We start from the raw sequence: 13,174 nt of genomic DNA on the forward strand, positions 1-13,174 counted from the left end.
CTGCATTTAAATAAATGTATAGACTTGCATAAGTGGCATTAGTTATTACTTCATCTATAAGTAGAAATACGTATGTGTATATATTCTTCAGTGTGAATATATTTAATATTCACATGTTTTTCCTGTGAGCAAATAATTTATATTTTATATTGAGACAATACGCTCCTGTGATTAAAAACGTACTGCAGTGAGTTTACATAGGTAATACTAATATCAAAATGAAGGTGATTTTAATCATCGTGTAATTATTTAACTTTCTTATCATTTGTGTTTTTGAAGGCAATTTTGACTGTCACCTTTACGGTAATCAGTTAATCCTCATGACTGTTACACCTTTATGCATAGCACTAATCTGAACAAATGGGCTGCTGACAGCTGCAATAAATTGCCAAAAATGAGTGCTGTCAGAGAACAAGTTGTTTCTATGAACATAGAGAGTAAGTAAATCTCATGTCATGCAATTTTATTCAGCTGAAGTTATTTGCAATCCAGTGCGGCAGGATGTATAGCATTATTAATTGGTATGAAAAATGCACATTTTTCTTTAAAATGACATTGACTTTTGCATTTATTTTGTGCCAGGAAATTACTGCTGGCTTCATCTATATCTATTTTCATAGGTATTTATAGATGCTATTGTCTTTTTTTCCCGTTTGATACAAATTAAGAAAAAAAGACCTTGTATGTAGCAAATTCATTAAGGCTATGTATTAATTTTATCTATAAGAAAGTGGAATTTCCCATAATCTCTTTAAATATTGTTGTAAATATTCAGATTGATTTTGTGAGCAACCATGTAATGGATGTTATGAAACACAAAAATTAAAATACTGAAAATTACCTGTTTAAGTTTATAATACCTAATCTGCTACGTCCTGTCTGTTTAGGGGTTTTTTTGTGGTAACACAACTATGGAGTGGTTTTTGGGTGTACATAAATACAAATGATGCGTGACTATGATTCATCTGATTAATCTGAAGGAATGGGAATATGCTATGAAATTTCTAAATTAAAGTGAGATTTTATTTTAAAAATGCAAAAGTATAAGGTATTCATGGGTTCAGGGTTTTTTCTCTCCATTGACATTTTTGTAATTTTACTGTGGAGGACTGAGCATTATCGTAGAGAACTGAATTATATATGAGTACCCCAACATGCATGTAAAGCTGGGTGAAGGACACTAAATAAGCTACTGCAAGTGTTTTTTCGCAGATATTTTTCTAGAGATTTTGTGAAAACTGTGATTTATGTTAAAATATTGGCAACTTTCTATTGCCCAAGAAGAAGGTTTTGAATAGTGTTTGTGAAGTTCATGTTAATGTTAATATTGCCAAGTCTTGAAATTTTCTCGATTTTGCAAATCTCTATAAACAAGATGGCTTAATTACACTGGTGTTTCAAAAATGTTTTTTATATTGCAGTTTGTTTTTTACATGTAGTTTTCTGCATGTGGAACTTTGAAAAGATGTATTATAGTAAACTGTAAACATAATGGTCAATATGCTGTGGTAATTTTGACTTGAACTGTGTGCACATGTGAGTTACAGCAATTCTGTGCAAACACAGAAGAGCACACAACCACTACTCTGTGTGTATAATCGTTTGTTGATTATTCATGACAACTAAAGTTTAATTAATTGCAGATGCGTTTCTTGATGTAAAATAAAGATTATGCCTGAAGCATTAAAATCTAAAAATGCTACTGCCAGATCTGCCTTTGAAAAATCCTATGATGTGCTGAGCCATCTTCATCGCTGATTGTTGTCAAAAGGAGACAGATGTAATACTGCATCTCAAAATTTGGCCTTTAGGTATTCCATACCTTATTTATTCCTATCTCAGCACATCTTTACTAATGCAGAGGCACTTTTGTTCTGCTAGAAAGCCAAAAGTTTCAATTTTTGCTCACAAATCTTCAATAACTTTCTATTACCAGATACTTCATTGTTTACAACTCTGACAGTTGTTATTGTCGTGTTCTGATACGAAATTGTTAGCATTCTCCAATGTATGCTGAGATACAGAATGCTGCATGCAAGCTGGGCTGTTTATGAATCCTTTTTCTGACCCTATGTCTTCTCACATATGGAAGTCTACTTCTAGAAGAGTGGCAAAATAAGAGGGAGATGGAAATATGGAATGGGCAGTTTAGACATGAGGAGCATGACAGTGTGAAGAAAATGATGAAGAGTGCAGATAGGGTTTTGTGACAATTTATGAAAGGCACAGATTGGAGCTGTGTGAAAGATCTTGCAAAATTTCTTGGGCCAACTAGTGAGGAGAGAACTATATAGGGAGACATAATGTTTAGCAAAGCAATAGACTGGTTTAGCAGATGAAAGTGTTAATTTTGCTGCAGAGAAATTGCACCGGTGACAGCACTAACAGTCTGTAGTATGTGGTTGTGCCATGGGGACAACCTAGGAAATATCACATCAGAAACCAATTGTAAGTAATTTCTGCCTGTGCAATATCAAAAGTACATCTGTAATTCTACAGTGAAGAACTATGTTTAGGAAAAAGTTAATCTGTCATTCCAAAATCCATCAGACGGCTATTGTAGCATGGGCTGTGTTTCTTTGAGCAAGCAATAAATAGTAATGCTGTGTTCAGGCATTGCTTGGTGACTGGTGAAATTGTATTTCCTAGAGCTCTCATATTTCTGTTACCATGACTGACTTACTCCAAGCTGCAGGGCTCTTTCCTGCCTTCCATGTGTTGCTACATGGCAACTGACATCCCGTTCTTCAGGTCCTGCTGAATTCTCCTGTCCCAGCTGCCCAGGGATCCTCTCCAGCTTCCCCAGCTAAGCACCACTCTTGTCCTTAGTCAGTGTCCTACTTAGCTGAGTTACTGTTTCCTACCCCTCTGGGAGCTTCCCTGGTTTTCAATCTAATGCCTCTATCAACCATTTACCACAAGCATCACATGGAGTCCATAATTTAATTTCTTTCTCATTATCTTTACAGTTAAAAATGTCACGCTCCGATTCTTCCAAGAAATTCACATTACTGCAGTCAACACTCAGTGTTTCTGAGATGTGTCATTTTCTGCTAGTGCTTTGCAAAATTTTCCCTCTCCTTTTGTTTCTTGGTTTTACTGGAACATTTTAATCTCTTCATAAAGGATATGGAGTCTCACAAATTGTAGCAGTTCATGCCTTGCTGCTTCTGATGTATGTCCAGCTCAGTTCTAATTGTGGAATCACACAGTTTCCTCTCCTTGGCATCCTTTGGAGCAGCATAGAACTGGATCACAGTGGAGTTAAAAATCTGTGTTCCTGAACAAGTCATGATGGTAATTAAGTTGTCTGGTTTGTAGCCAAGTGGTGCTTTTCTGTCCCTATCACTTAGGATTGTGCCAGTTCCTCTTTTATGCTTTATTTTGTCATGTGAGAAAACGATCTCACTATCTGCTGTCTCTCACTTGCCTGGCCACCTGGCTTTTAAGAGGCCTTCTATGTCATGTCGCTACCTTTGTAATTCATTCATTAGCAAGAATATTTCACCAGGGTGCCAACACAGTCTTACATTCCAGGTTCTGTTAGAACTAAAGAAGGGAGGTGATTTTTACCTGTTAGACATGCTGATAATAAAATACTACATATAGTTCTGCCTTCCACACTTTAAAAAGGATGCAGGAGAATTTCACTGGATCAGAAAAGTTACAAAAAGTCATTTGAGGGCTGTAGGAGATATGTTCCTAGGAAATGTATAGGGAGCTGAAGGTGTTTAGCATATCAAAAGGAAGATCAAGAAGAGATATGATTATAGTGTATGAGTTCCTTCACTAGAAGAAAACATGAAACACTAAAGGGTTTTTCAACTGGTAAGGAAAGGCATAAAAAGAACCAAAGGCCAGATATATTCAAATTAAAAATAAATCTGAAATGTATTTCTAAAATTTTGTGTGATTAACACACTGAACACAGTTTCAGACAAGTGGTAGATTCCCCTTGAACCTTCAAATCTTCCTCCATGGGAGCTGTACCCTGTTTTTGAGCAATTCATCTGTGATAACTTTAGCACATGAGCTTGATGCACTTTTGTGGTTTTTCTCCCTTCTGATCTCTCAAGACCTGAAAATCCAGCTACACATGGTGCCTAGTTGTGTTCACATGCTGAACTGATAGGTGGGATACATCCTGCTATGTCTCTTTCTGAAAGGCTAGCCAGCCACGGAAATTGTTCCAGTGCTCCTGCCCACCACTTGAAGTGCTGAAACTCGCGTGCACTGAAGGGGACATAGAGCGTGGAAGATAGAGAAAAACTCACACTGCTCTAAAAACTACAGTTACCTGCAACATGATTTATAGTCATGCTTGGAAATCTTGTCTGTGGAGTTAACAGCAATTTTTTGTCAGTAATTCTTCAGGCTGATCTCATTACAGGTGGAAAGCGTCTTTGCCTTTACCAGCAGCATGCAAATAATAATTCCTTGAGAAACAGGATTGTACAAAGTTACTATTTTCTCATGTTCTCAGTGTGACAGTTGTTAATAATATGCAGCTTATGGCCTTCTCAAAATGGTGGTAATTTTTCATGGTCCTCAATTTAAGAAAACGGGACAAAAATTTCTCTTTCATTCTGCACTACTTTCTGGTAACACAAGTTCGCCTTGATCCTCACAGCATCTTTGTCCTCCATGGAGACATAGTTGTAGGAAACAAATGTCTTTTTAGAGAACATCTTAACTGATATGAAAGTCAGCATTGCTAAAGCTTTAAAGCTTGAAATGTAATTTGAAAAACTTGAATGTAATTTCAGTAAAATATAAAGGGACATTGTCAGCTTGGGCTTTTTAAAGATACTTATATTTGGAAAACAGATATTTTCCAAACAGGTGCTTATTTTTGGTAGCTTTAGTCCTTCTAAGGAAATGTAGCACAAAAAGGAGTTTTGTGGTTTTCTTATTGGAGTCTGTCAAAATTGTTCTAGGATAGAGTTAATGTTTAGGTAACACCTCAAAAAAACCAGATTCCTTCACTATTCTTGCTCCCATACAAAGATATAGTCAGGACAGAGGAGAAGAGCAAAAAATTATTATTTTTTAAAGGCTAATTAGGCATGAGATCAAATTAAGTTGATTTTTTATTATGAAAAAAGTCAATTACTAATGGAAAAAATTGCAATTTTTCCTACAGTGTCTGTAGGTTCGAAAGTCTTACCATTTTACTGAAGTGCATGTGCTGTAAATACATTTCCTTTGTGCTGGTTGCTCCTTGAGCCTCAGCGCTTTCAAGATAGGCACATGTAAGCTGCATCTCCTGCACGGCCAGGGCAGAGCACCTGGCATAGGGTGAGAAATCTGCTTTCACCTGACCATGTGTGCATAAAGATGCTCTTAACCTGGACTTCTGTAAAGCACAAAGGTGACAGTCTTTAATGAAATAACTATATTTTGATCAAATTTTCTGAGAGTCCTTGAGAGAATAATTTTCCTTGAAAATGGTTAAGGCTTTTACTGGAAAAAAAATTTTCAGATCACTTCCTACCTTTGTATGATTTTAGGAAATAACAAGCTGGCTATGGCCTGTTCATAAATATTTATCAGGCAGGTGATAGATATTTCTCAGGTAATCTGTTCTAGATGTGGTGCTATTAGGAATATTTCATTGATGTAGGAAAGTGCACAAGTAAAATCAAATTGTCAGTTGCTTCTTTTAGTCTAAATAAAGGAAATTGACTACTCATGTAGTTAAAATATTGTAGCTTCAAGAATTGAAGAAATTTGATCTAGTAGCCATGGTGTAGACCTTGTAATTTTACACTCATTGCTTTTTTTCTGATGGATATATGTGGGGTAGCTTTTGTTGCCTATTTTTGAGTAAGGGGTGGATTATTTCTGCATTAATAGTCTATCATTACTAGTCTATCTAGCCATTACTATCATAATGGCTTTCTGATCCTTTTACTGATTTTGAGAGAGTTTAGACTGGTTCTTTAAATGTTTATTGATTGAAGGCTCAATATTGTTGCTGAGTCCTATTTTAGAGGGGTATCTCTTTTGAAATAAATTATTGAAGAATATTTAATACCAAGGGTATTTTAACCTACTAATCAAGCTTTGAATGCTTGGTTACAATATTTGTTGTCTTAAGGAGGGCTTTAAATTCCTCACTGCATCCTAAATAAGAATTTGACTGTTTATGTACGTGTATGAAGTTTGTATTGACTCTCAGCCTGCGCTGATAGCAACAGCTTTATTTTTCCTTACTATTGCTAAGTTGATTTCTCACTCCCTATCATACAAAGAGTTCAAAATAAAATAGAAGCATAAAGCTCAGTGTCTGTCTACATGAGTTAGAGTTTTTTCATTGTAAGATAATTGAACCTTGTTACTGTATAGGCTTTGCACTAGTTAAGTGAATTGCACAACAGGCAGTAAATGTCTTAAGAAAAACAAAAAACAGTTTTCCTGTAGTAAATCTGATCTACCTGTGATAGCACAATGCTCATTTTATGAGGCTGCATTTATTCTCATAATTGGCTATTTCCTCTCCTTAAATGGCTATATTTTCATGTCTGCCCCCTTTTTCTCAGTTTATTGGCCCTGCAGCGACCACATTGTCTTTCCTCAAAATCAATTGACATTTTATGAAGAGTTTGCTAGATGTTTAGTTTAGTGAATTAGTGGCATATAGTACATGTACTTGTCACATTAAATATGCGCTGTTGAAAGTAGAGTATACAGTGGCTAACCAATACATAGAATATATAAATTTGTTTTATTTCAGTATTATTGGTGTTTTTATTTAGAGCAAAAAGTTAGCAAAGGTCATTTTGGGATGCTATAAGTATTCAGAATAGTGTTTTTTCACAGAAATTCCTGTCCAGTGCAAGCTGGCATTACATTTGACACAGCATTGCATTTCTGTATATGCTCAGATGTGCAGTCTAGGAGAGTTGAAATATTGTACAAATTAAAGTACTAAAACATCTGAGCTGTGCACAAACCAATCAACACTAAGATACTATTGTTTTATTTAAAAGGTTATAGTCAACTCCTGGGTAGCGGAGATACTCTTTTTCCTTCCATGCTTTGCCTTGTATTTCTAAAGATGTTGCAAAGCTATTTATGTTGTCTAGCACATATGGAATCATTCTTCATTAGTTCAGTGTATGGTATGGCCAGAGTTATTTGGGAGGGGATCAAGCAGGGTAAATTTGCATCAGCCACTCTGCACACACTCTGCGCAGTTATATGTAGTCCCTGCTCATTACAGCCTGAGACGTTTTATTGTACAAGGGGTTGTAGCATCAAATTTTACCCTGGGTGCCAGCATGAGGATTTGGCAAACACAGAGCTTACTGCATTAGAGCTGAACCTTTCAGGAGGTGCATAGGTTGAGTTTTTCTGTGCTTAGTCATCTTTATGCCATCACAATTAAGTCCACATAGAATTTTATTTTTTAAGAAAGGGTTTCTACTGTTGTTAGGTAAAAACTGTTCACGTGAAAACTTACATTTTGTATCTATACAAGAGGTGTAATTAAAAGTAAAATTTGCATCTGAGCTGGATTTTTAAAAATTTTCTTTGATTGCATTTGAGTAAGGAAAATTAGCTAATCTTGTCTCTAGTGTCTTTACATTTTTATTAATTTGATTTTTCACTTCAAAACTGTTTGTGATGGTCTAAAAAAACAAGAAGTGGCATGGGTTAAAGCTGAAGAGAAATTAAGAATTTTTTTCAGAAGCTGGGCAAGAGTTTCTGCTTACTTGGGTTTTTGTCCTTTTGCATGCAAGTGGGCCAATGTGCTCGTTTGATGTGAGAAAAAACACATGCTGATAAAGAATGTGTGTTTCTAGGTGCCAGATTGACCTGTCAACCCTGAGTAAAGAGCAAACTCACAAGTTGGAGGTCCCGCTAGAGGAGGGAGAGGGATACCTGGTGTTGCTGGTCACTCTCACAGCCTCAGCAGCAGTCACCATCTCTGACCTCTCCATCAGCTCCCTGGAGGACAAGAAGGAACGAGAGGAGATAATGAAGAGATATGTATGAAGTTCTCTTTCATCCTTTGTTAGCAAAATATTGGTGTATATAAAAATAACTATAATGAGGGGAAATTTTAAATATATCTCTTCTATTTAGCCAATGACAATCATTGAGTTATTAATTTACAAATACTTACAACCAGAACAGGTAACATCAAGAAGGCTACAAATGCTCTTCATACAATAACGGTTTTTTTAAATGGTATTTGAATTGTTTGCTAGGGTGTTGCATAATGAAGGTAATTTTACTGCCTTTTAGATAGTTTTTACCAAGCACAAAGTGACTAAGGAATAATTCAGCAACCGACAATGTTTATGTCAAATAATTTCAGGTGCAAATGGTTTTCAGCTTTTTTTTGGATCATCTGTTAAAAGCAAGAAAACTTATTTTTGTGTTCATATTAGAGGCTGAAGCACATCAAAATAACTATTTCCAAAATGTTTCAATTTTAAAATATTGTAAAGTAGATTATTTTAATTTCCCAGCTTCCTCACATTGCACAGAATCTCTGTAGTTTTATCAAAGCAACAGAGAGGGGAGCTCTTACTCCAGCATTTGCTAACAGCTAAATCACTAAAAGTAACTGTCTCACTATACAAGAAGAAAGAAAGAAAAAAATGCTATTTCCACTTGCAATTACAAAGCTTTTATTGTACAATGCTGCCAGGTGTTTAGAAGGGCTTCTCTAGACACTCAGCCATTAAACCAAGCTCTGACTATCAAAGAGGCTATTTAATTTATTTTTAAGATTTTAAAATATTCCTATTCTATGACGGACATCCTTTCAATAACTGAATTTAATAAAGATGTACCTTATCAGGCTGTGCAGATAACATGAAGTCCTAGTACTAATGCTGTACAATATTCTTCAAGCAGATTAGCAGGATGTGTGCTTCAGCAAATTTATTCTGTCTATCTCCACTGAATCAGCTGTCTGCTAATGCTTGTACAACTCATACACCAATAGTGTTATCATAAAAACAATTTAATAGAGGTGACTTAGTGAGGCTAAATATAATATTCTAAAATGAACAGAAGGCTAAGGTTTTGTCCACCATCTCTGAAAAATAATTACAATTAAGGGAGTTACTGCACATTTTGGAATCCACCGAGACAGTCTGTGGTTGTCAAAATAGATGTCTAAAAGTCTATAAGAATAGTTTTTTTGATGGATATGTTTTTGAGATGCCATAGTTCCTGCTACCAACAGCAACAGTAACATATTTCTGTTATATTTCATGTGGCTTATTTTGTGTGATGATATGGCAGACAAGTAAAACTGATGGTTTTGAATATTTCAGTAGCAGTACAGAAACATGTTACAATATACTGTTAGTCATTTTTCCTAAATCCTCAATTTTTTGTCCCCAGTGTAAAGCATAATTATGTGGCATAGGATTGATCTGGTTTATTCCTGTTTCTTACAAGTACAAGGATATCTGTCTGTTCATATATTTACATCAGTGTATGCATTTGAAAACGTTCACATTTTAGGAAGATATTAATACAGCAGAGGTATGAATTTCTCATTATGTGTTTCTGAAAATTGTGGCATTTACATACTTTTTTGATAAATTCTACTGTTTTTATTAAAATTACCAGCAGAAGAAAGAAATTACCAGGATTAACTTAATTCAAATAGTTTATTTTCACTAATGTTCAATTTGACATTGGTATTCATATCTGAACTTCAGAACTAATACAAAGACAACACAATTGCAATTAGCAAGATATAGAGTTCCGTGTTGAGTGGCTGTATTTTTGGGTTTATTTCCCCCTAAAAAAATCTGGCTTCCATTTGAGAAATGTATTTTGCACACTTTCTACCGCCAAAAACAGTTAATGAGCTGACCTTGCCGTCAGATCAAATAGCCTTAGAAAATGACTCTATTACTGTCACTTAACCATTTGTAGCTGAATATCAGAGCCTTACAAATTAAACAGGCATTACTGTTTGAACCATTATTTTACCACAATTGTCTGAAAAGATTAATTCCTTTTGGGGTGAGAAGGGGGGCACATTAATGGGTACAGACCAAGAGAGATTGTATGACCTTTTCAGAACTGGTGTGCTGAACTCATGGTCCCCCTTGTCACAGTTTAAAAACCAGAGAAGCTAGTTTAGAGAAGTTGTTAGCGTTCCATTTTTATTATGACATTTCACAGTCATCCGATTTAATGTCCCTTGACCAGATTGTCCACTGTGAGACGATGGGCTTGAAATGTTATTTAGAGCATTGATAAAAGGTGAGCAGTTCTAAGATGACAGCGAGTCATAAGGCTGGTGGTGTGACATTAATTTTCTCCATAACAGAGATGGAATAAGACGTCATGGTGACAAGCTGTCAATCAGTACTAGCCCCTCAGTGTATCTCAATGCCATGGGATGGGGTATTGCTTCTCCCATAATAGAGCTGAACTGAGATGCTCTTCCTGACAGCTGCTGCAGCCATACAGAAAATATATTATACAGCCTTTCATTAAAAAAATAAAGAAGACTCATCTCCAGAGCGTTTCAATCTTTTCCCATCTATTGAGGGCTGAAAAGATTCCCAGCAAATCACAGATTCCTCTGCTATAGAAATTCTGGGCTTCAGAAACTACGTGGATTTTTGATACCTTCAGCAATAATCATAAGTAAGAAGACAGAATATCATCTGATAAATCATTACTTAAAGTTACGTACTTAAAGTAATGTGTTAAAGTAATTTGCTTCTCCAAGAGCCTCTGTTATGGCATTGTATTCATTTTTGTCAGTCTCCCCAGTCAGTATATTCAGTAGATGAATCTAAGCCAGATATATTTTGGAAATAAAAGTTCAAAAATTCTGTGTGATTCTAACAAACATGGCAAAGCAAAATACAGCACTGGCACCCTTTGAAGAGTGAGCTAACCAGGATGAAATTTGGAAACAGGGGACTGTATGGCATCATAAGAAACCGGTGCTGTAGCTTGTCTTGCTTGAGTTTTTGCTTTGTTTTATTTCTACAGCTTGGTTTCTATTTTGGTTGTTGGAAAACACAGGTAAAATGTACAAACATTTTTGTAAGTCCTGTCATTTTCATCATGTGTATTACAACAGAATTATCTGTGTTCTGGTACCAGTTCTGATAAGAAACTTCCAAACCCTGGTCATCATTGTAATAAAAGAGGGGTGCCAAGGCGCTTTTGAATTATACCAGTGCTATCTGTAATACCATCTCTACTACCCTCAGGTTGTAAACACATAAACAAGAGGTTGAGTGTATGCTGATTAAAGTTGATCATCAATATTTAGAAGTCATATTTATGACGATTATCTTACTAAAATTGGTAAAAATTTATTCACTGTTACCCCTTTGTAACATGATGCATATATGTAACATATGGGTTACTACACTTAATTGTATTTTTAAGTTCAGTGTAGCACCATCAAATCTTCACTGTAAACAGTATATGGTCAGCTGGGGCATGTGAAATTAGTATCAGTGTGATTTAACTGTTAGCATTGTCTTATTTAGAGAAAGACAGGGATGCATATTATATGTCTAACATCTTAATGGATAGATTTTCTGTGCAAAAGCATACTGTTTTTGCAAGCTGCCATTTAATATTTCATTTAAGCAGCTGTGATTTTTAGATTCAGTGATGTAATTTATTCTCGTTTTCCATAAAAGTAAATTTTTCTTTTGTAATAAATTAAGAAATTGTTGATGTGATATTTTTCTGATGCTTGCTTTTTGTAGAAATCTGGACATTGTCATAGCAGTAGAAAAAGTATCACCACATTACAATTTTAGAGAAGACAATAGACATTGAATACATTAGTCCAGATTTTAAAATATTTCAAAATAAAGGAATGGGCTAGTATTTATGAGCAAAATTTGCAAAACCAACCAAAAATGTGACCACATGTATAGATTTGCAAATCTAATTTTATTTTATTCTTTTGGAGTTCCTTCCCTAGGTTATCTAAGAACTGAACAATAAAGCCAGGCTAGTTGTTAATTGATTCCAGATTCAAAGCTGCATTCAATATTTAATCATTTAAAACTCTGCAAATTTTAAATAATACCAAAAGCTAGAGTTTGATAATTATAGCATGTCGAACCTAATTGGTGCAGTACTCCCAGTTTGTTAGTTTTAGTTACTTGAAAAAACAGCAGCAATGAAACATGGTTTTTAATAAGCTTTCTAAATCTTTGTTGGATGAATAAATGCAAGTGTTAGTGTAGTGAACTGTTTTTTCTTCCTCTTCTTGATGAATGTAGATATTGAAGAAATTTATGTTAAAAAAAATAATGATTTATGGTAAGAGCTTTCTGCCATGGAATTTGAAACATATTCTAATTATTTTTTATCCTTTCTGCACGTGATTATTATTAAGTTATTAAGTAGTTGTTATCCTCTTTTGATTGCTTTTGCTGATGTTATTCACAGGCTTATATAGGTGTATATGGTGTATGTAAGCTTGCATGTAATAATCAGCTACAAAAATCTATATTGGCCCTAGGTCACTGCTCAAGATAATATTGGAGCCATCAGAGGGAAAATGTGAACACGGATCTTGCAAAATAATTCAGGGAGAGGAGTTGTTTCATTTTTTTGTTAATTTCTTAATATACTGGTATAATTTCAAATTTTGAAGTACTGTTATTCCCACATAGGAGATTAATTCACTAGAATTAGTGTTACATTTAATCAATCAGATTCTAACTTTTTCTTTGTAATTTTCATTCATAAGTTAAGGTTGCAAAATATAGGAAGAAGTGCAAATGACTGCACATTCTTCAGCAAATAATGTTTAAAAGTCTGAGTATGTAGGTAGAATTACAGTAACTTACATCTGGGCTAGAGAGAAGAGTTTAAATATCGATTTTGGTTTTTCTCTTTTGCAATCCAGAATTATTTTTCTTTTTATTATTTTTTTAGAGTCCAATGATGATGTTCCATAACATCAGCGATGTGGGATTTCTTCAGGTGAAGGTCATCAGGGCAGAAGCATTGATGGCAGCTGATGTCACAGGTAAGGATTCATTTAGTTTCTGTGACACTGAATACCATAGTAAGATTTGGTGGTTTTAGAACTGGGGAAAAAATGTTTGAAACAAAAGTTCTTCTACAGGTTATGTTCTGTTTGTGCACTTTCACCTTCTGCTCAATAATGAAAAAATCTAAACACAAATGAAAGTTTTGTAAG

General features: G+C 34.9%; 1 protein-coding gene across 6 annotated transcripts in view; it reads left to right on the top strand.

The window, feature by feature from the left end:
- The window catches only part of MCTP1 (multiple C2 and transmembrane domain containing 1), a 222,866-nt gene that overhangs the window by 93,977 nt on the left and 115,715 nt on the right, over nt 1–13,174 (top strand). For all 6 annotated transcript variants that reach the window (XR_015799421.1, XR_015799420.1, XR_015799422.1 and 3 more), the window contains exons 9-10: nt 7,809–7,995; nt 12,907–13,000. Coding sequence is in view for 3 of the 6 variants with exons in the window: in XM_088156371.1 (XP_088012497.1) it covers nt 7,809–7,995; nt 12,907–13,000 (281 nt within the window). In the remaining 3 variants the exon portion in view is untranslated. The remainder of the gene's footprint in view (nt 1–7,808; nt 7,996–12,906; nt 13,001–13,174) is intronic.

This window comes from Sturnus vulgaris, chromosome Z (genome assembly GCF_052056855.1).
Source record: "Sturnus vulgaris isolate bStuVul1 chromosome Z, bStuVul1.hap1, whole genome shotgun sequence".
Classification (NCBI taxonomy): Eukaryota; Metazoa; Chordata; class Aves; order Passeriformes; family Sturnidae; genus Sturnus; species Sturnus vulgaris.